Here is a 22,441-nt window from a genome sequence, read left to right as displayed (position 1 = left end):
TAGTATACTACTCTTACCGAGTTTAGTTCCAGCCATGTTCCAACACACCTGGCTGCAATTTTCAAGGAACACTAAAGAACTTGATTAGTTTGTTCAGGTGGGTTTAATTAGAGTTGGAACCTACCTCTGCTGGGACGAGAAATGGGGAACACTGTACTTGCTAAATTAAACATCTAACATAATGAGGTCAGGTGACAGCATATTAATTTTTTTAGTATTGAGAATAGCATATTACCAATGACAAAATATTGAGAACAGCTGAATAATGAGCTTTTTTACAGCAGAATTAATGTCATCACTGAATCATTATTTTCCTGTTTATCACTGAAAAGCTGCTTTGAAACAATCTGTATTGTATAAAGTGTAATATAAAAAGGAGAAACAAAACAAATTCAGATTTAAAAAAAGAAAAAGAATACATTGTTGTCACATAACCTTGAATAAGTAGCTTCCAGTGCCTTTCACCTCACATATTACAAATGTGTTTGTTTATTAGGTATACTACCATTAAATATTTGGGGGTGTGTAAGATTTTTTGAAAAGATTTTAAAGGCTTTTTGGCTACAAACCAAGGCTGGATTTATTTGATATAAAATATAAATAAAAATAAATATCATTGATAGGTCCATTTAAAATAACTTTTTTGTATTTTATTTTAAAATGTAGTATATTGTAATTTTTAAAAAAATATTCCTGTGATAGAGATATATACGTATATATATGTGTATATATATATATATATATATATATATATATATATATATATATATATATATATACACTCACCTAAAGGATTATTAGGAACACCTGTTCAATTTCTCATTAATGCAATTATCTAATCAACCAATCACATGGCAGTTGCTTCAATGCATTTAGGGGTGTGGTCCTGGTCAAGACAATCTCCTGAACTCTAAACTGAATGTCAGAATGGGAAAGAAAGGTGATTTAAGCAATTTTGAGCGTGGCATGGTTGTTGGTGCCAGACGGGCCGGTCTGAGTATTTCACAATCTGCTCAGTTACTGGAATTTTCACGCACAGCCATTTCTAGGGTTTACAAAGAATGGTGTGAAAAGGGAAAAGCATCCAGTATGCGGCAGTCCTGTGGGCGAAAATGCCTTGTTGATGCTAGAGGTCAGAGGAGAATGGGCCGACTGATTCAAGCTGATAGAAGAGCAACTTTGACTGAAATAACCACTCGTTACAACCGAGGTATGCAGCAAAACATTTGTGAAGCCACAACACACACAACCTTGAGGCGGATGGGCTACAACAGCAGAAGACCCCACCGGGTACCACTCATCTCCACTACAAATAGGAAAAAGAGGCTACAATTTGCACGAGCTCACCAAAATTGGACGGTTGAAGACTGGAAAAATGTTGCCTGGTCTGATGAGTCTCGATTTCTGTTGAGACATTCAGATGGTAGAGTCAGAATTTGGCGTAAACAGAATGAGAACATGGATCCATCATGCCTTGTTACCACTGTGCAGGCTGGTGGTGGTGGTGTAATGGTGTGGGGGATGTTTTCTTGGCACACTTTAGGCCCTTAGTGCCAATTGGGCATCATTTAAATGCCACGGCCTACCTGAGCATTGTTTCTGACCATGTCCATCCCTTTATGACCACCATGTACCCATCCTCTGATGGCTACTTCCAGCAGGATAATGCACCATGTCACAAAGCTCGAATCATTTCAAATTGGTTTCTTGAACATGACAATGAGTTCACTGTACTAAAATGGCCCCCACAGTCACCAGATCTCAACCCAATAGAGCATCTTTGGGATGTGGTGGAACGGGAGCTTCGTGCCCTGGATGAGCATCCCACAAATCTCCATCAACTGCAAGATGCTATCCTATCAATATGGGCCAACATTTGTAAAGAATGCTTTCAGCACCTTGTTGAATCAATGCCACGTAGAATTAAGGCAGTTCTGAAGGTGAAACGGGGTCAAACACCGTATTAGTATGGTGTTCCTAATAATCCTTTAGGTGAGTGTATATACACACTGCTGTTTAAAAGTTTGGGATCAGTAAGATCTATTTGCAAGTATGCATTTATTTGATGAAAAATAAGGAAAAACCAGTAGTATTATAAAATATTATATATATTGCATTATATATATTGAAAAATATATATTGCAATTTAAAATAACGATTTTCTGTTTTAATATACTTCAAGATAATATACTCCTGTCATGCGAAGCTGAATTTTCATCAGCCAGTTTTTTTAAATTTTGTCTAGTCTTTGGTGTCACATGATCCTTCAGAAATCATTCTAATATGCTGATTTGATGACCACTCTATTGCACTCAATGAAAGTCATGTGAGAACAATGTATGATATTATTGCATAATATGTTCTCTGTCACAAGCTTTTCCATTCCAAACATATTCTGAATTACTGCATTATGTTTCTCATTTTTAGTAAGTATACTGTGCAGTATGCAGTTAGGACTACACTAGTATTCTATTCTTAACTTATTCTATAAACTTTTTATGTACTATTTTTACAATTGTAGTAAGAGTACACTACATACAGTGTAGGATTCAGTAAGTAATAAGGTAGTGTTCCATTCTGAACCTAATTCTCTCTCTCCCTCCAGTGTTTTTGCCCCTGTCCTTGTCACTATCTAATTCTCTGTGGGTTTGGGTACCTGTGGTGACTGTGTGTCTGTCTGGGTTTGGCGTCCTGGTTTTAGCATATGAGTGTGTGTGAGCCTAAATCTCTGTTGGTTAACGTCTCTAGATACTTTCTGCCTAGTGTGTGTAATTCTTTACATTTTTGGGGGTCCATCTTGTCCTCTGCTCTCTCTGTGACTCAAGCTGCCATTTCTATTTGCATCCTCCCTTTCCCTCTCCCTCCTTCCTTCTGTCTCTCCATCTCTCGATGCCTGTCTCCTCACTCTTCATATCTGACTCAACTCCCCCCCCCCCCCTTTCATATCTATTTCTGGTGCCTATCTCTAACTCTCCATGCAAACATCACCTCACCCTGTTTCCTCATTACCTTCACTCCATATAACACACACATACACTCACACACACCCTTGAGTCTCCTGTGTATCAGTGTTTCATCGCTGTATGATTCCACCTCTATTTGATTCCTCTCCATAGAGTCATTCTCTATTTCTTTGAACTCTGACCTTTGAACTCTGCTCATGACCCTTTAGGAGTGTCCACTAAACCCCAAGGCAGTGAGCCTGGGAGAGCTGTACGGAGAATACAACCTCTCCACCAATGAGTGGACAGACGGCGTCCTCTCCTCGCTTATGAGGACAGCCTGTGCAGGTATGTTTTTTGTTTTGATTTGTTCTTTTGATTTGTTCTTTTTAGATTTCTGCAGCAGTGCACTTTAATCGTTACTCTTGCGCTTCTCTCTTCTTCACATCAATACAACGTCAAATACATTTGCCTCCAGAACTGTCAAAACTTGTTAAAGAAAGACAAGTTCAGGTGTCTCATTAAAGGGAGAGGAAGCTACTTGGTGAATCTGTTTTGCAGCCTTAGTATTGATTTGTTATTAGTTTGAAATAATACACACTTTAATGATAATGATGCACACTTTAATGATATTAATCATAATGTTGAATGATTGTCAGTTTAATTGAAGTTTAAAGAAACACATTTCTGGTGTGGTCTTACTGATGGGGCTGTGGAGGTGCATAAGACTCAAAAAAATAGAAGAAACAATTTTTGGTCACTGATGTACATACTACATACAACAGTAGTTTAATGCTGGTCAACATTCATTCAGTAAAGGGTACAGCAATAATTGCAAATAACAGTAGAAATAGGTCTTACATTTTGATCTTTCATAGTTTTTCATATAGGATGCCCACAGTTCATGTTCATTTTTTTACTTATTAAATTTATTTCTGAGTGACACATTACATAAGTAAAAGGCTGTGAATGTGGTTTAATGTTGACTTTAAGGCTTGTGCTCATCAAGAATTTTAGAAATTTGCTGACCGAAATAGCAGTCGCAGATAGCAGGTGCGATGTCAGCTGAAGCACTGACAGAGACAGAGGAAAGATAACGAGTCAATGAATCCTGATGTGACAAAAAAACAAGCAGAAGAGAGAAAGAAAGAAGCAAAGAACGAGTGAAAATGCTGATTTGTTTTCTTTTTTCCATCCCGTCCAGCCTGGTCTCTTTCCAGAAACCCTCTCTGTCTCTCTGCCAGTCTCTTGAGTATCACAGGAAATCACAGAGCTTGTTTTTTCCAGCATTTCTCTTTGATCGCTATACAGCTAAAACAGCAGGGACTGGCACTTGTGTGTGTATTTTGTCAGTTTTTGTACTCGTTTTCTGTGTACAATCCAATATGAAGTTTGTCAATCTGTCCGAAGTCGTTCGCAAAGGATGTGTTGTGTTATTCTGATATTTCTTAATTCTATGTACTCATGCAGAGTTACCTCTTTGGTTGTCGTGTCTCTCAAAAATATCAATTTTTATTATTTTAATTAATTTTTGTTCTTTATTGTAGTGTATCTCATTTGTAGCTGCTGTCACACTGATCTGGTCTTTTTTATGTTCCCTGTCTCTCTCTTCATCTCTTTCACATTAGTCTGAACTTGACCAACAATCAGCTCAAATCCCCTCCGTTTCCATCTTTTTATCTCTCTCTCTTTGAGTTTTTCAATTTCAGTTTGATTTATTGGCATGACAAATAGCAAGAAAGGATGGCTGACAAAGAAATTCTCTTCAAGGAATTCCTCAGTTTTCTTCATTAGGCATTCTCTCTACTGATAATGTTTTTTTTTTTTTTACCTTTAAACAGTTTTTAAGAAGCCTACTGAGCCACATTTCCCTTACTGAAGGCATATTTAGAGGCCTACAGCTTAATATAGAAGTGTTCTCTAAAATAGATTGTTGAATCTTCAATACATACTTCTTAAGAGTGTTATTAGGCTAAGTTGAACATGATTTTTGAGAGTTAACTTTTGCATGAATGAAATTTATTACTACAGTGGGTCTCTGATGGTTAACATTGGAGTCTGTTTGTTTGTGCACTACATTGTTCTTTTGAAACTGTCAGACAGAGCCAAAAGTGTGCCTTTCCCTGGATGCTTGTGTTTCTCTCTGGATTTCTGCAGTCCCTTCCTCCCTCTCTTTCCCTTTGAATGTTTCAATGGGCTTCATTGGCATGACAAATAATGGTGCATTTGCCAAAGAGAATGAGTCAGTGAGTATTAAAAGGAAAAATACAAAATAAAAAGGAGAAAATTTTAATTAAGCAGAAAGGTACAACGGACTGCTAAATTGTGAATAATACAGCACAGCCTTGAGTGCCTTAATGCTTATATAAAACACATGTTATTAGGACACCGGTGTTTATTACAGTCTCATTTTTTTCCATTTAAAAATAATTCATTAAAGGTATAGTTCACCCAAAAATGAAAAATCTTTCATCAGGTTGCTTACATACTGTTCCTCATACAGTTGCAAGTATGGTACTGCCTCTACCCAGCATTCTTTTTGTTCTGCCGATTATAAGGAAGTTGTTTAGTTGTTAAATTTTGATATTTGTAAATACTTTTGCAATTTTCATTGAACGTTGTGCATTGAGTCATAGTGAAATACAGCTCTAGCTGAGTTTTGTTTGGTTTGCTCTATAAGAACAACCATTTATCTTGTTCTTTGTTTATTTTGTCATGTTTTCAGCCTGCTTGTTCCCGTTGCTGGGTTGTTTGTGTGTGTGGACCTAGTCAAGATTATTCCCATTTTTCACAGAGGACAGGTGTACATTTCTGGGCCAGATAACTTTGCATTTGTCTAGGTTTCCCAGTGTGTTTAATTGAATCACATTTCATTTGTGTTCTAGTGTGGTTTAGTCCAATCACAGGATTATTCTGCTGTGCTCTTGAACCTCAGTCTGTAGTAAGAGGCTTGTTTTGCTCTTGAATTTATGGGATTTTATACTGGTATGTTTGGAGACCACTAAGTTCTAAATGGTTTCAGAGTTTAATTGCCTGTTTTGTGTCATCATAGTTAATGGAGATCAGCCTAATTATACCCTGCATGCATTCTTTCTGGAGTTCCATGTACTTTTATTTATTTATTTACAGAATTCAACAAGCAAGGTCTCAGTTGGGTGTTTTTCCCATTTGGCGAGTTCTTGGTTTGTTAGTGGACCACACACCTCGCTGCCATAAAAAGCAATGGCCTCAATTACTGATTCTAATATTTTCAGCCTCATTTTAATTGAAATCTCAACAGGACATTGCCTTTTTACGACACAGTGGGCCCTGTGAGCCATTCCTCTCAATTATTTCACCGCAGGGTTGATGTTGCCTGTGGACCTGAGTTTCAGGCCTAATTGTACTTTGATGAATGTGTGATATTGAAGGTCAATATTCGAGTTTTTAATTTTAGGTTTACTGCCAGGGTAAATTGTCCGGTCTGTCAGTATTGTTCTAGTAGGTCCAACTTTTCCTGTGATCCTGAATCAGCACCAAGTCTGAGCCAAACTCAGTGATACCAGAAACTACAGATGCTGATTGAAAGTGGTTGGAAAATACCAGGCTCAAGCAACAACTCTCTGTGCTGCAGGGATGTTTTATTTTTTTTATAGCTGTAATTGTATTCAAATATTTTCATTTAGTTCATCCTCCACTCCATATTAGCGTTTTGTCAACAATATTGTGAATTACCCCCTTCAACACTTAAAATTAGAATTATAAGACAATGTGCAGTCAGCTGGACATTATTACAAAATAAACCCATGGTCAAGTGGTCAAATCTTGCATAACCCAGTGTTGACTATTTTGCAATAATGACCTGCTGGCTGCTCATTAACCTTCTTATTAAACGGTTCCTTACCAGATAAATGAATGAATGGACATGGAATATAGATTTTAGTTGGAATATTGAATCTGAGTTGAAGAGGTCAAAGAGTAATGTCGGAAATTGCTTGGGCCGATGGACAACGCAGTTTAGCGGCCATACAAAAATATTTGACTTCAGAGTGCAACGATCGATCAGTCAGGATCAAATATTCCAGACAGTTATGCAATCCGCAAACAGCAGACAGAATGGAAGGCTTTTATAAAGTTATGGCAAAAATCTTGCAATTTTTGTTGGATATTTATTTCAATGAATGTTAGAAGTATAATCAGATGTGCTGTAATTTTGGTATTAAAAAGTCAATTTTACTTCTACCCAGGAGATTGTGTGCTTTTTGAGGAATTCTAAGAGTCTGGTATTGATTACTACAGAACAGCCTTCCCTAGTTACCTCCCAGACAAATGCTTTAGTCATTATTACGGATAAATTCATTCCCCCTTCAAGAGCCATATTGAATAGCTTTTGGAGAGCAGACTGGAATTAGTACATTTAGCTCTAGTGCATTTGCTTTTTAATGTGGTCGTTTTGTCTTGAAGCTCTTGCGCAGTAATGCAGAGATCTAATGGATTCTGATCTCAATAGCTGATTCGAACACCTCAGGCTGTTTGTTTATTCAATTTTGCTTAGAACTCTCTTTTTCTCCTGCTTCCCCTGCAATTAAATTTTCCTTTAGTTTGTGCCTAACTTCTTCCTCATACTTTTAACCTAATTTGTAGAGCCGTTTTGTCCGTAGCCCTTATACTGTATACATTAAACTCTTTCCATCACACAGACAGGAGTTTCCTCTCAGTCCTGAACTCTGTGACCATGCTGACCAAGAAGAAGTGTCAGTTTGCAACCAGTAGCATCACCATTCTCAGTCCAATCAAAAGTGATTGTTCTTTTTGCAGGCCTAGGCCGTTCTCTCTTTTTTTTTTTTTAGGGGCTCCTTCAGTTTCTTTTCTATCCTAGGTATCAGTAGGGGTCTTAAACTGGTCTTGTAAATGTAAATTCTGACATAATTTGCTCACTCTCATGTTGTTTCAAACCTGTACACATTTCTTTCTAGAAACCAAAAAATAGATATTTTGAAGAATGTTGGGTGCCTAATAGTTTTGGTTATCATTGACTTCCATTGCATTTTTTGTTCATAAAGTGGAAGTAAATGGGAAACTGAAACAGTTTGGTTACCAACATTCTTCAAAATATCTTCTTTTATATTCCACAGAAGAAAGGAAGTCACATTTGGAACAACATGAGGGTGAGTAATTGATGACAGAATTTTACTTTGCGGTAGGTTTATCCCTCTAAAGGTATATGTTACCCAAAAGGGAAAGTTCTGTCATCATTTATATTTCTGTTACAATGTTGGATGTACTGTAAACGTTTAGATGAAATGGACTTGTTAAATATACAGGTTGTTAAATATATCTTAATTTCTATCATGACAACCCTGTTTTTGGTCTTGGCAGAATAGATTTGCTACGCTGCTAAATTGCTGCTGCTGGTTATTTCTGTTGTTGATTATTGCTGCTGCTGCTGCTACAAAGCAAGTACAAGAACTTGCTACTGCCAATACATATGCCGATATGGTGCTGTGAGTATTTAAGAATACTGCTGCTGCAAAAATAGCATATAAAATAACCCATAGCAGATCTATACAGGTGGAGCTGGGGAAGGTGGAAGGTTTCAGAGGAACTCTGAAAGCGCGCTGCGAAATGCTCTATTAAATTCTAAACAGCCATTTAAATGTAAAGCAGCAAGCTCATAGGCTGCGTATGCAACATGAACCAATCAGCTTGTGCCAAGTAGTTTAACGCTGTGAATATCATTGGTTTGCGTTGAGGACCCATTAGCCTGCGCCATCTAGAGTTTCATGACAGAACTTGGCATTTATTTTTCGAAGATGAGCAAGTCTTTTGGGTTTAAAACGACATGTAGATGAGCAAATGATGACAATATTTTAATTTTTGGATGAACTATCCCTTTAAGCTGTTGTTTGATATATGTGTGTGTGTGAATGCTTTCCTGATATAATTTTGAATGTAAGCTCACGGTTTGCAGTGGCTCAGTGCGGCTTGTATCTGTTGCCTGTGTCCCCTCCTCCCTGTTCAGAGAGGGAAGATGGCCCAGAGGAGATGTGACACTTCCTGTAGCTGTGTGTGACAGGTCTGGTGTTATTCGCTTACCCAGTCAGCCAGCAGGCCTGCTGCTTCCAAACAGGGCGCGTTTGTATGTGTGTGTATAAGACAGATGGGCTGTACGCCGTGTTTGTGTTTTATTGTTTTGAGTTCAGTAAATGAGACACACATGGACTGATAATGGGACAGGAAAAGATAAATGATCAATTAGAGGCTTCACCACAATTGCCTGCAAGTCTCTCTGGTGTCTGTGAATCCAAAGTAGGGAAATGACACTGACAGAGAGAAGAAGATAGATAGAGAGACAAAGAGATCCAGGGTGTATTAGGAAATTCACATTCATTCTGTGCGTGTGTGTGTGTTTGTGTGTGAGAAGCACTAACACTTCCTCTCTGTGTGGCCGAACTCAGATGAGAAGCCTGATGAGAAGTGGATTGTGTTTGACGGGCCAGTGGACACGCTGTGGATCGAAAGCATGAACTCTGTAATGGATGACAACAAAGTCCTCACGCTCATCAATGGAGAGAGAATCTCCATGCCCGAACAGGTAGCGATGCCAGACGATACTCAGCAAAGACTAAAACCTGTAATGCTGCCCGCCCAGGGTTATTTCACTTCTGATTCCAGACCTGATACTGTGCACTTTACCTCACTAACCCATCAGGGTACTACAGAGAACTGTTTAGTATTTCCTTCACTTATGACCTTTTTCATCAGTTATTGGGTGAATCTCGTGAAGAAATGCCTAAGGCATATTAAAAAAAAGCCATTATTCACAGGTTTGGGTTCAGTAAAAATTTGTATTTTTAAATAAATTAATGATTTTATTCAGCAAGGACACTTTAAATTGATAAAGTATCAGTAAAGATGTATTCTATTATTTCATTGTAATAACATTTTACAGTATTGCTGCTTTTACTGTATTTTTAATTAAATAAATGCAGACTTAAGAAAAAAATAAACTTTCAAAAGCTAAAATAAATAAATAAATCTTAACAAGCCCATACTTTTGAATGGTAGTATATTTTGCATCAAGAAAAGGAAGCTTATTTTTTTTAACTATTAAAATGTTTTGCTTAATGACATTATTTTTATGACAAGCATATTTTCTCCCTAAAATCTCATAACAATTATGCATTACTATAATGCTAAAAAAAATGTTGCTGTAATGAAAAATAAAAATCTCTGTAATGCAATTATGTTGTACAATTTTACTTGTTTATTTAATAATTAATTTATATACAATTATATTTTTCTATTATAGTGATGATGACGATGTTGATGATTATAATATTAATATTAGAATTTAGGTGGGAAAATCAGCTTAAATGTCATAGAAACAAATGTTGCAATACATAAAATTAGAATGGCCCTAAAATAGATTTCTTTTCATATACTGTATGCAAAATAAACTCTTGTCATGTTCTTGACAGGTTTCGTGAGATTCACTTTTTAGCTAAGTGACAGGTCTGTTCTTATTTGGTTGGGTTTAAACATTAATGAAGAGAGTGTGTTGCAGGTCTCATTATTGTTTGAAGTGGAGGATCTAGCTGTGGCATCTCCTGCTACTGTGTCTCGCTGTGGAATGGTTTACAACGACTACTCTGATTTGACCTGGAAGCCTTATGCTCAGTCCTGGATGGATAAACGGCAGAAGGTTTGGGACGCAATGTGAAGCATCGTGTTATACATTTGGCAAAGTGCTACATCTCTCTCTCTTTCGCGCTCAGGTTGAAATGGATCATCTCAGGCAGCTCTTTGACCGCTACATAGACAAGACCCTTACCTTTAAGAAGACTCACTGTAAGGAGCTGGTTCCCATCACTGAACTGAACGGAGTTGCGTCGCTCTGTAGGCTCTACGACTCACTGGCCACTCGAGAGAATGGGGTCAGAACACTTTCACTTCTTTGATGTGTACAGCTAATATTGCAACACTAGATGGACCATAGAACTGACCACCATTCATGGAACATCAGTGTGTTACTCAAAACATTTAGAATGACATGAGGGTGATTTTTGTTAATGGATAAATTAGTCCTTTAAAAGCACTTTTCAGCGCTAATTTTTCACTGCGTTTCTTTAGTAAAACCTGACAGTACTATTTTAACGCCAAAAGACAGTTTGCGCTGGCGCAAGCTGTTAGTAAAACTGGCCCTAACTCTCTCTGGCTGGTCAGGTGAACCCAGCGGACTCTGAAAACTTTGGCCGTATGGTGGAGCTCTGGTTCATCTTCAGTCTCATATGGTCTGTGTGCGCCTCCGTAGATGAGGATGGACGCAAGAAAATTGACAACTTCCTGCGGGAAATAGAGGGATCTTTCCCTAACAAGGTATGCATTGGGCCAAAATGTGTATGAACACTTAAAGATGAAGTGTGTAATTTCTATGCCATTAATGTCACCAAATAGAATTGCAAAATATTGACTCAAATACATGTGAAGTGATTTCATTTTTTGTTATCTAGTTCACGTTTTTAAGTATCCATATACTTTTGGGGGCCACAGTAGTCTGCATACAGTGTGAAATAGATTACATGTTTGTGTAATTAATGTAAATGTATGCACACACATACTCACACATGCTAATGTTACATGAAAAGTACTGATGCTCTGGATCTAGAATAAATGTTTAAGCCTTTTTGCCTACAGAAACAAAATATATTACTGGAGAAATAATCACCTTGTATTAAACCTCAGGACACCATCTACGAATACTACGTGGACACCAAGAACAAAACGTGGGCGTCATTTGAGGACAAGCTGCCCAAAGGCTGGCGCTACGCCTCCAAGTGAGATGTGTGTGTGTGTGTGTGTCCATCCTCCCCCTATTCAGGGGTCTCTGCCAGCCGCCTGCGGGCTCAGTCAAAGGCCCCTCGCCTGGCTCCCTCCCAGACTTCTGAGTTCCCCTTCTATTCATATTTCTCATATTTTTCATCCTTCTTCTTCTCTTTCTTCTCTCCCCTGCTCTCATTTGTCATGTCAGTCCAACTCTTTCCCCTTCATTGTCCTTTGTCCTACCTGACTCTTTTTTTACCCCTCTGTTCATTTGAAATGTCTCGCTACATCTTTCAATTTTCAGTCTTTCAATCAAGACTTTTAACCTCTTCTCCTTTCTCGGTATTCTCATTCATTCTGCTCTCTCAACTCTATTTCCTCCCACCCATTTTTGCTCTTTCTTTCTCTCTCTCTTGCTCTGTATTCTACTTTTTCTCTTCATTTTTGTCCTCTTTTTAAAGCATGTCTCATACTTAGCTGTCCCACTTTTCAACTTTCTTTCTGGCATCTTTTTAATGATCATCTCTCTCTCTGCAGTGCTCCGTTCTATAAAATTATGGTCCCCACAGTGGACACTGTGCGCTATCATTATCTGGTCAAGGCTCTGGTGTCCACTCAGCACCCTGTGCTCCTGACGGGTCCAGTGGGGACAGGAAAGACTTCAGTGGCCCAGAACGTCCTGCAGAGCCTGGACTCAGTCACATGGGCAATGCTCACCATCAACATGTCCTCACAGGTGATGAGAAACACTTTTAGTATTAGTAATAAGGTGAATTTTAATCTCAGCAGAAGCACTTGATAAATCCCAAGGATGATCTCAAAAAAAAAGAAAAAAATTACTTTTGCAGTAAAATATCTAAGCATCTTCAGGAAAAGATTCAGAAAAGAAGATCTTCAGAAAAGCAAAAGTTTGGTAAGGTAGCACTTAAAGCTGCAGTCCGTAACTTTTTTGTGTTCAAAATTTATATAATAAGCGAGTACACCATGAATACATTTTCCAAACCGTGTTTTTAGCTTGTCCTGAATCACTACTGTACACCTTTAATAAGTGTTTATATTCAAACTATTTTAGACTGGTTCGAGTAGGTACTGCTGCTAGCCCAGTACCTGCATGATTCGTCATAGACATAAACAGACAGAAGTAACTCCGGCTACAGTGTTCTTCCGCAAGACGAATGCAATTCTGTTTATTAACCACTAGAGCGCTAAAAGTTATGGACTGCAGCTTTAAGCAAGTGTGCAGAAATATGAATATATCTTGAAATATTTTTAACGATAAAATTTATCTTTTTTGTTAGGTTTTATTATGCATTTATTTGTTTATTTTAACAACAAATAAAAGCACTGTTGTATTGGCAAGTGAAATATAAGCAAAGAAAACTTTAGTGCACTGAAAGATTGGACTGAAAGAATAAATGATCAAAAAGGCTATTCATGAACCATCACCAGGTGTCTCCAGGGGGACTGCTCCTGTAATAAGTGAGCTGTAATTTGGGTTGAATAAAAGAATGAGTAATAATGAATGAATAATAGGTCATTTTAGTTTTGTTAAGAATATTTCGTAGCATAAAAGACTGACATATTAAAATAGTTATGAGTTCTGGTGCTTAGAATAAAAATATCTCCAGAGAACAAAAATGAAATGTATTATTACTTTCAAAAGTTTGAGGTTGGTAAGATTTTGTATTTATTTATTTTTTAAGTTTATGTATGTTCATCAGGGGTGCGTTCATTTGACAAAAAAAATAGTAGAAACAGTAATATTATGAAAATTATTTTTTTTGTTTGTTTTCTATTTTAATACATTGTAAACTGTAATTCATTCCTGTGATGGCAAAGCTGGATACTCCAGTCTTCAGTGTCCCATGATTCTTCCTGATTTGGTGTTCAAAAAACATTTCTTATTATCAATATTGAAAACAGCTTCTGTGGAAACTGTGATACAATTTTTAAGGATTCTTTGATTGGTAGAAAGTTCAAATGAACAGCATTTATTTTATATACAAATCTTTTATAAATGTATTTACTGTCACTTTTGATTAATTTAATGCATCCTTGCTGAATAAAGTATTAATTTCTTTTAAAAACAAATACAATAAAATCTTACAGACCCCAAACTGAACAGTAGTGTACACTCACACACAGAACTTTTATATCAGTCACCTCCAGGATGCTCAGAGCGTTCTCTCTCTCTCTCTCTCTCTCTCTGTGAGTGTGTGTGTGGTTAATCAGTGTGTGCAGTGATATTTTAGTAGTCCACTCTCACATCTGTAATGAGCTGAGTCATTGCTCAGATGGCCCAACCTGACGAGCAAATATTAGAACACATGGTGAGAGCTCTACCATCATCATCATCAATCTCCAACTATCATCATTATCATCATTTGTTATTATAATAAAGAGTTTTCCACTAATCTCCAAATCTGCAGTCACGCTCACTGAATATTTTATCGTCTTTGGGTTTACTTGCTAACGTTCTTGTCTTCATAACATTATTTTTCTGTCTTTCTTTCAGACTAGCTCTAATAACGTGCAGGAGATTATCGAGTCTCGAGTGGAGAAGAGGATTAAAGGTGTGTATGTTCCAGTGGGAGGGAAAAGAATGGTTGTTTTCCTGGATGATCTGAACATGCCTGCCATGGACGACTTTGGCTCCCAGCCTCCTCTGGAGCTGCTTCGCCTCTGGATCGACTATGGCTTCTGGTACGACCGCCAGAAACAGATACTTAAGTGTATCAAGGTAAGACTGTGTGTGCGTGTATTTTATTAGTTTTTATATGAGTATATATTTTAGATGTGCATAAAATACATGTCTTCTCTCTATTTTCCATGATCTAAAAGGACATTTTTCTGCTGGCTTCTATGGGGCCCCCTGGTGGAGGGAGGACTCAGATATCAGGACGCCTTCAGAGTCGCTTTAATCTTATCAACATGACATTCCCTACAGTGAGTAGAGATTAACTCTAAACTAGGTGTAAATTGATGAATTTATGATGGAAGTATGACTACAATGCTTTCCCATTGGTGCACAGCATGTAACAGCTTTATAGCAGCTACTGACAAATAACTAAAAAGGAAAAAAGTCATTTTTTATGCAAATAAGTTAGAAAGTAAAAGGACTAATCACAATTCAGTATTAAAATATTATGATGATTCTATAGCTGTTAAATACTGAAAACTCTGCAATGATGTATGAAAACTTTAATCATACAAGAATTATTGAGAAAGCACATGTAAGGATGCTAAAGTTTAAATGGAGTGTGTACACTAAGTGGTTTGAACAGGATTTTATTCCAGTTGTGCAGAAAAATAGGCATAAGAAGAAAGTAATAGGAATTTCAAAACATTTCTTGTATAGCAAGCACTGTAATAAACCATGCTTTAAAGCACATGACTACAGATGGTATATTTGGATTAAACCAGAGGTAATTGTTTTTGTCGCAGCCTACTTTGAATCTAGTTTAACGCCACTTCCAAATAAGAAACACAAGCAATTTATCATAAGGGAGTAAATTATATTAGGAGTCAGTTATTTTAAGTTTTTATTGAAAAAAATGAATTATTTTTTATTTTATTTAACATTTTCTGAATAATGAAAACAGTTTTATTAAAAAGAATGAAAACTGCATACATTATTTCAGTTGTTAAATTCTGAATATATAATTTTTAACATATTATTTATTTGTACTATCTTTGTTGCAAAAATTCATTAAACATTTCATTATAGAAAATGGCTTTTGATATATATATATATATATATATATATATATATATATATATATAAATGTATAAAAGGGATACTTTTTTACTTGAAGCAGTATATTCACCCCAAAATGAAAAATCTGTCATCATTTACTCACCCATATGTAGTTCTTTCTTTCTTCTGTAGAAAGCAAAAGCGATGAGATGCATGAGGGATGAGAGGATGATGATTGTGACTGTCAAGCTCAAACAAACACATAAAAGCACTGCATCATAAAAGCAGCATAAAAAGGGTCCAAATATCTTGTGGTATATTCCAAGTCTTATGAAGTCATATGATAGCTGTGTGCAAAGAACAGACTAAAATTTGAGTCCGTTTCTGAAAATCTTGCTCACCACCCATTTGAACCTGCTTCAGTGATATATGCAATAATGTCTAAATCTCATATGCAAAGCACTCTCTTTTCTCAGATGGTGGTTTAATATGATGTTTCTGTGCATCAAATTCACTAATCACTTTTCCTCTTTTGTCTTATCTGCTCTACTTATCTTCTGTTTTATCCGCCCCTGTAATTCCCTCTCCTCTTCTATTCTCTCCAGGAGTCTCAGATAAAGCGTATCTATGGCACCATGATCAGTCAGAAGCTGCAGGAGTTTGAGGAGGAGGTGAAGCCCATCGGGGGGGTTCTGACTCAGGCCACCCTGGAGCTCTACCATGCCATCACCGCCCGCTTCTTACCCACGCCCGCAAAAATACATTATCTCTTCAACCTCAGAGACATCTCCAAGGTACTTAACATCATGCGTCATGTGTGATTGTCCCTCATCTGGAAAAGGAGCAAATTGTGGTTTAGGTACACCCAATCTGAGCGTAATATCACTTCGATTCAGAACGATTGATTCCAGAAAGATGAGACAAAACATATCAGTCCACTTTGCCACTTCAAGACCACATGCCTAAGATTCAGATGTGTTTGAGGAAAAGAGTGACTGACTGAAAAAGATTGTCTCTCACTTTTAATTAGAGACACGTACATGGTCGTACAAAACAACACCTTTTCAGAACACGCTTTGAAAGCATCTGAGACTGCAAGGACACTTAGTGTATTTCTTTTGAGCTTGATCAGACAAAAAAATAATAAATTGTTTATGCCTAACAAGAAATTAGACTGAAGGCTTTGTCCATGTTTAATATGTCCTCCAATGCAGGTGTTCCAGGGTTTATTGCGAGCACACAAAGATTTTCACGACACCAAACAGAGCATCACCCGCCTCTGGATTCATGAGTGCTTCAGGTACAAACAGGCACAAACCTCCACATACAGATACTCGTGTTAGAGGGAGAAACCAATAAAGTTTTGTGTATGTTTCAGGGTCTTCTCTGATCGACTGGTGGATCATGCAGACATGGAGACTTTTGTGGGACTTCTGTCAGAAAAACTGGCTTCTTATTTCGATGTCCCCTACCACACAATTTGCCCCAACAAACAGCCTCCTCTATTTGGTACACACACATACACACACACTGTTAATTTGTGTTTCACTGGTCACTCCTAGCCCTAATTACAGTTTGTATGTGTGTTTTTATTTTAGGTGACTTCCTGAGGGAGCCACATGTGTATGAGGATCTGTTGGATTTTAAAGCTCTTAAGGTTCATATGGAGAACGAGCAAGAGGATTATAACCTCACGCCTGGTGTGGTGCCCATGAGCCTGGTGCTCTTTAGAGATGCTATAGAACACGGTAAGAGCACCGTCAGAGAGATTGGAGTAGTTTAGCATAGTGGTTAAAGATCTAGGCCAAAAGGTTGCAAGTGTGAGCCTACAATGGGAACTCTATGAACTATCACCATTGTGCATTTGAGCGAAGTTGCTTCTGGGTGACTATAACAAATCAAATCAAATCACTTTTATTGTCACATCACCACAGCACATGTGCCTTCGTGAGTGAAATTCTTGAGAGCGTGCTCCAGACAGTGCAGAAACAATTTACATATAGACATTACCATACATACGTACAGACTTATACAGATGACAATGTGTAATATACACATACATATACTCAGGCGCCATTGAATTATGGCATCATATAAAAAACAAATTCCACCAGTTCTGTTTGTTTAGAGCCATCGGTACAGTTCATTACAGCTCTCATCATTTGCTTACATCCATATCGCAATACCCATGATTCAGCGTGCACTCTCGAGTCCCATAATTCAGTGACCAGTCTCCTCAGTTCTCATTCAGTGCTCGGACAAATATAACTTTCTTCAAAATCACACTCACTTCAGCCCTCAGATCGCCCACGAGCATGAATAATTACCCTTCTCATTCCCACAAAGAAGAATGCAATCGCATTACAAACCCCTCAGCAGGGAGAATAATTAGGCGGCCGGTTCCCCAGCCTATATGTCACTCACCCGCATGCAGGCATTTACTGTCAAAGGCGCATATAAGAATGCTTTATATGCATCCTGTCACGCACACGCCGCACTGTGACATTAAAGAAGTCTCACATTCAGCTCGGTAAATGTGCCTCGCACGTCACAAACACTCAGTTCAATGACATGCCACTGCGCATAGCTGATTGATTACGAAATTAGCAAGCATAACGTGTTTGTTTATATGCCTATGTGTTCATAACTAATTATGGTTTTGTGCCAATTAGTTTCCTTTGTGATCGGTTGTTTGTTTGGCCTCCTGCAGCAATGATGTGTGCCTGTGTGTTTGTATGCATTGACATTTTAATGTGTTATACTTTGTGTTTGTAAATGTTGCATTGACCAAATGACACACATGATTCATGCAAGTAAATAAACTCTTATGATTCTTATGATGGAAACAGTACCCTCTTTCTGCCCCTTCAGTAACGCGTTTGGTGCGTGTGATCAGTCAGCTCCGGGGGAACATGTTGCTAGTCGGTATCGGTGGCTCAGGCAGGCAGAGTTTAACCAGACTCGCCGCCTACATCTGTAAGTTTACGGTCTTCCAGGTGGAGGTCACCAAACAGTACCGTAAACAAGAGTTCAGAGAGGGTGAGTTCTACACACTTACATTTATTCATGTAGCAGTGGATTTTGTCCAGAGCGACTCACAGTACTTTGAAGGTGTACATATTATCATCATGTGTCATTCCTGGGAGTCGAACCGTGACATTGGCATTGCTAGCACCAACAACAGAAAAGAAGCCTCTTAAAACATCTCATGAGCTACTTCATATAATGTGTTATACTTTGTAATGAATGTTTTCTCTCAGTCCAGCTACTTGACCAAGGAAAAGTTAATTAAGTAGCCTGGTTGAGACGCCAGCAAACCAGCATCTAAAGCCATTTTGCCAGTAGTTTATTAAAGGGTTATATTAACATTCAGGCATGTTAAATTGTATTTCAAGACCAACTAATGTTAGGCAGTTGGCTGAGTTATATTTTCAATTTTAGATCTCGAATATAAAGCTCTTTTGATATATACCAAAGGCTTTGATATTTTGTCCTGTGGCATGTTGTAGTAAATGTTTCCAAACGCTGAGGAATAACGCCTCTTGCCCTAGCACTCAGGACCAAAGGATCTATTATGTTATGCACATTGTAGCCTTCACAACACAGTTTAATGTGGCCTCAATGGAATATTTGGCATATTTCTTCTCCTCATACAGATATTAAAAAGCTCTATCGGCTGACAGGAGTGGAAAACAAGCCCACTGTGTTCCTGTTTAATGACACACAGATCGTGGACGAGTCCTTTCTTGAAGACATTAACAACATTCTGAGCTCAGGGGAGGTGCCCAATCTCTATAAAGCAGACGAGCTCGATGAGGTGTGTGTGTTTGTATACATTTTTAATGCGTGTGACTGTTAGGGTTAGTTTTCTAAGTGACAATGAGAGCAGATTGTTAACATGTTTTGTTTGTGTAGATTCACAATGCTCTGTCAGACTCAGCCAGGAAGGACAATATCCTGGAGACATCAGACGCCATGTTTAACTACCTGATAGAGCGCGTCAGAAACAACCTGCACATTGTGCTGTGCATGAGCCCTGTAGGAGATCCATTCAGGTGCAATTTTATTTTAGCGGGTTTTATTTGCATGACAAAAAACATTGCAGCAAAGTTTCATACAATAAGAAATGTAGCAAACAACAGTGCAAGTAGAATGAAAAATGAATATGACATTTTTAGCTTTATTGATATAATGTTTATAATTTAAATAATACAATTATTGTTATTACAGTTTAATAAATTCTACTATTTTATTTTACAGTACAGCTGTATTATTTCAATAGTAATTAATTTCTTTATTGATTCCATTTTATAATTTAAATAATAATACAATTATTATTGTTAATAATAATGTGTAGTCATACTGAATTAATTTAACAATTTTATTTATTAGGTGTGTGATCAGCTACTGTTGTTCAGTATGATATTCAATATGATTGCAATAATAGTAATAATAATGCATAATATTAACAGTAAGAAAAACAGCAGCTGAGGACATGCCTAATTATTAAAATAAATGAAATGTGTAAAACTAAGCATAAATGTAACAAATAATACATTTAAAAATATCAATAAAGATTAATTTAAGAATTTGTACTGAGCAATGTGGCAATTAGTATTAATAATGAACATAAAGGAGTGTACATAAAGACCATGAGAAAACACAATCAGTGTCCTTCATAGTGTGGCAGGCAAAGACATACTATGCTAGTTACTGTACATACTATGGATATCACATGATTGTAACCCGCCACCACTTCAGCATTCAGTCTCGTGGATTCAATAGCTGACTGTAATACAGCACACATGCATGCCTACTGCTTATAATCTAATGTGCTCAAATGGTGAGTCAGCCTTGATTACCATGCTAACATTGAGATCCATCCTGTGGCTTCTTATGGCTTAAGATCTCTCTCTGTAGGCTTGATTCACAGTGAACGGCAATATACAGTTTAACCAAACAGACCCTCGCACAGTATAGCTGCTTATGAATCAACCGATGACTCAGTGTGCGAGTTCAAAGTGGATGCGAGATACAACTGTGTGAAATTAGAGGAAACGATGGGAGTAAACCTCTCTGCCACTGTCATTGCATACACAGCAGGAAGACAAAGCTTTGTCCTCCATCTACAATCTCTTTAACGTGTTTCGTCGTAAACTCACAAGTGTCTTCATAAACGATGTAGTAAATTTGGCTTCGCCTTTCTCTCTTTCGGTTTACTTTTCCATCTTTAGCTTGCTGTGTCTCAGTCAATTTCAGCTGCAGGGGCTTTATTGGCATGACGAACAACAGTGCATTTGTATTGCCAAAGCAGTAGCTGCTTAGCTGCAGTCCATAGTTATAGTGTGCCAAATCAATAATGATAAAATATGACAATGAAAATAACAAGGAAGACCAATAATACAGGTAAATATTAGGTTAAATGAGAGACGGTGATAAGTAGACGCAGTACATTGTTCAATGGCCCCCAGACACCGGCTGGCAAAAACATTCTTGCTTTGTAATTATGCCTGTCACACTTGCAGCACTATAGAACCATGCATGGGAAATGTTCTCGTTAATCACTCGTTTGCATCTGCCGTCACATGAAGTAGGCGGTTGCGCGTAATGTGACACATAGGGCCCTGACTCATTAAATATGACAGCCCGAATCATCTATGCACTCACTCTGATTGGTCTGGCAGTGGTCTGACTTTAATAAGCATGATTGGACCGGTAGGTGATATTAGTGTTTGTGACAAATCAATGCAAACCATCTTGAACTGTCTACATAATAGAGGGTTTATAGGTATGTTTGCTTGTGTGTGTATTTTTTAAGGAACCATATTCGACAGTACCCAGCACTTGTGAACTGCACGACGATAGACTGGTTCTCTGAATGGCCACGTGACGCTCTGTTGGAAGTGGCTGAAAGATTTTTGGATGGACTCTCTTTAGGGAGCGAGGATGGGGTGAGACACATCAACAGAAAGATGATCCAATGATTGTTTTACAAATACTGTCAATGTATTACACACAAATCCACAAAGGTATATTGTAGTGTATACTTGTAGTGGTGTGAATGTAGCTTTTAGTGCAATTTTTTTCTTAACAAGACCATTGTTGAAATGTGCAAATCATTGTCAGACTGCATTATTTTAGTTTTCCACAAAACATTCAGCAGTACAGCTGTTTTCAACTTAATAAGAAATGTTTCTTGAGAACCAAATCAGCATATTAGAATGATTTCTGAAGAATCATGTGACACTGAGGATTGGAGTAATGGTGAAAATTCAGCGTTTCCATTACAGGCATAAAATACATTTTAAAATATATTCAAATAGAAAACAGTTTTTTAAATTGTAATAATATTTCTGTCTTTACTATATGTTTAATCAAATAAATGCAGCTTTGGTTAGCATAAGGTACTTCTTTAAAAAACATTTTAAAAATCTTACCGACCCACATTATTGAGCGATATCGTAAAACTTTTTTAAAGAGGGACAAATTACTGAGTGCACTTGATGCATTTGATGCTTAGAGTATTCCTTTCATACACTCTGCAAATCCAATAAAATCAGTGACACTCACCCCTGGGCTTTAATTTGGAGTCTTTTTGAGGTACTTCATCTCTTAGTAGCTGTTATTGAATCATAGTTCAATTGAATTTCAAGTGTCGAGATTCATCAGGAGTCTTTGACTCTCTCATCCTTCATCTCTGTGTGGATCTTTTGTTTCCTTTGAGAGAGATGTCATAGTTTTGTTTTAGTCTGTTTTAGGATTATTTTGGGTTTATCATGCTTCTGTTGTGACCTTGTGCAAGGTTTGTTTAAAACGGAGGCTTCCACGTCTTGTAATTTCTCTGGTGGCTTCACAGATCCAGACTAATGTTGCCAGTATCTTTGTGACCATGCACCAGTCTGTGGCCCAGTTCTCTCACAGGATGAAAGTAGAACTGAAGAGACACAATTACGTCACACCCACCAACTACCTGGAGCTGGTTTCTGGATACAAGAAGTAG

General features: G+C 37.6%; 1 protein-coding gene across 1 annotated transcript in view; it reads left to right on the top strand.

Annotated features, from left to right (window-relative positions):
* Positions 1-22,441, top strand: part of dnah2 (dynein, axonemal, heavy chain 2) — a gene marked incomplete at its 5' end in the record, with an annotated part of 138,582 nt that overhangs the window by 84,052 nt on the left and 32,089 nt on the right. Inside the window, 18 exons of the mRNA XM_079438529.1 lie at positions 3,173-3,290; positions 9,380-9,516; positions 10,489-10,626; positions 10,700-10,858; positions 11,148-11,300; positions 11,667-11,758; positions 12,282-12,480; positions 14,260-14,484; positions 14,586-14,690; positions 16,047-16,235; positions 16,656-16,741; positions 16,820-16,950; positions 17,040-17,189; positions 18,313-18,480; positions 19,098-19,258; positions 19,357-19,496; positions 21,260-21,392; positions 22,298-22,437. Of these exons, the coding sequence (XP_079294655.1) occupies positions 3,173-3,290; positions 9,380-9,516; positions 10,489-10,626; positions 10,700-10,858; positions 11,148-11,300; positions 11,667-11,758; positions 12,282-12,480; positions 14,260-14,484; positions 14,586-14,690; positions 16,047-16,235; positions 16,656-16,741; positions 16,820-16,950; positions 17,040-17,189; positions 18,313-18,480; positions 19,098-19,258; positions 19,357-19,496; positions 21,260-21,392; positions 22,298-22,437 (2,624 nt within the window). The remainder of the gene's footprint in view (positions 1-3,172; positions 3,291-9,379; positions 9,517-10,488; positions 10,627-10,699; positions 10,859-11,147; positions 11,301-11,666; positions 11,759-12,281; positions 12,481-14,259; positions 14,485-14,585; positions 14,691-16,046; positions 16,236-16,655; positions 16,742-16,819; positions 16,951-17,039; positions 17,190-18,312; positions 18,481-19,097; positions 19,259-19,356; positions 19,497-21,259; positions 21,393-22,297; positions 22,438-22,441) is intronic.

Source organism: Barbus barbus (genome assembly GCF_936440315.1).
Source record: "Barbus barbus genome assembly, chromosome: 2".
Classification (NCBI taxonomy): Eukaryota; Metazoa; Chordata; class Actinopteri; order Cypriniformes; family Cyprinidae; genus Barbus; species Barbus barbus.
Note: the sequence above shows the minus strand (reverse complement) of the source record. Positions and strands in the feature narration are given on the sequence as shown.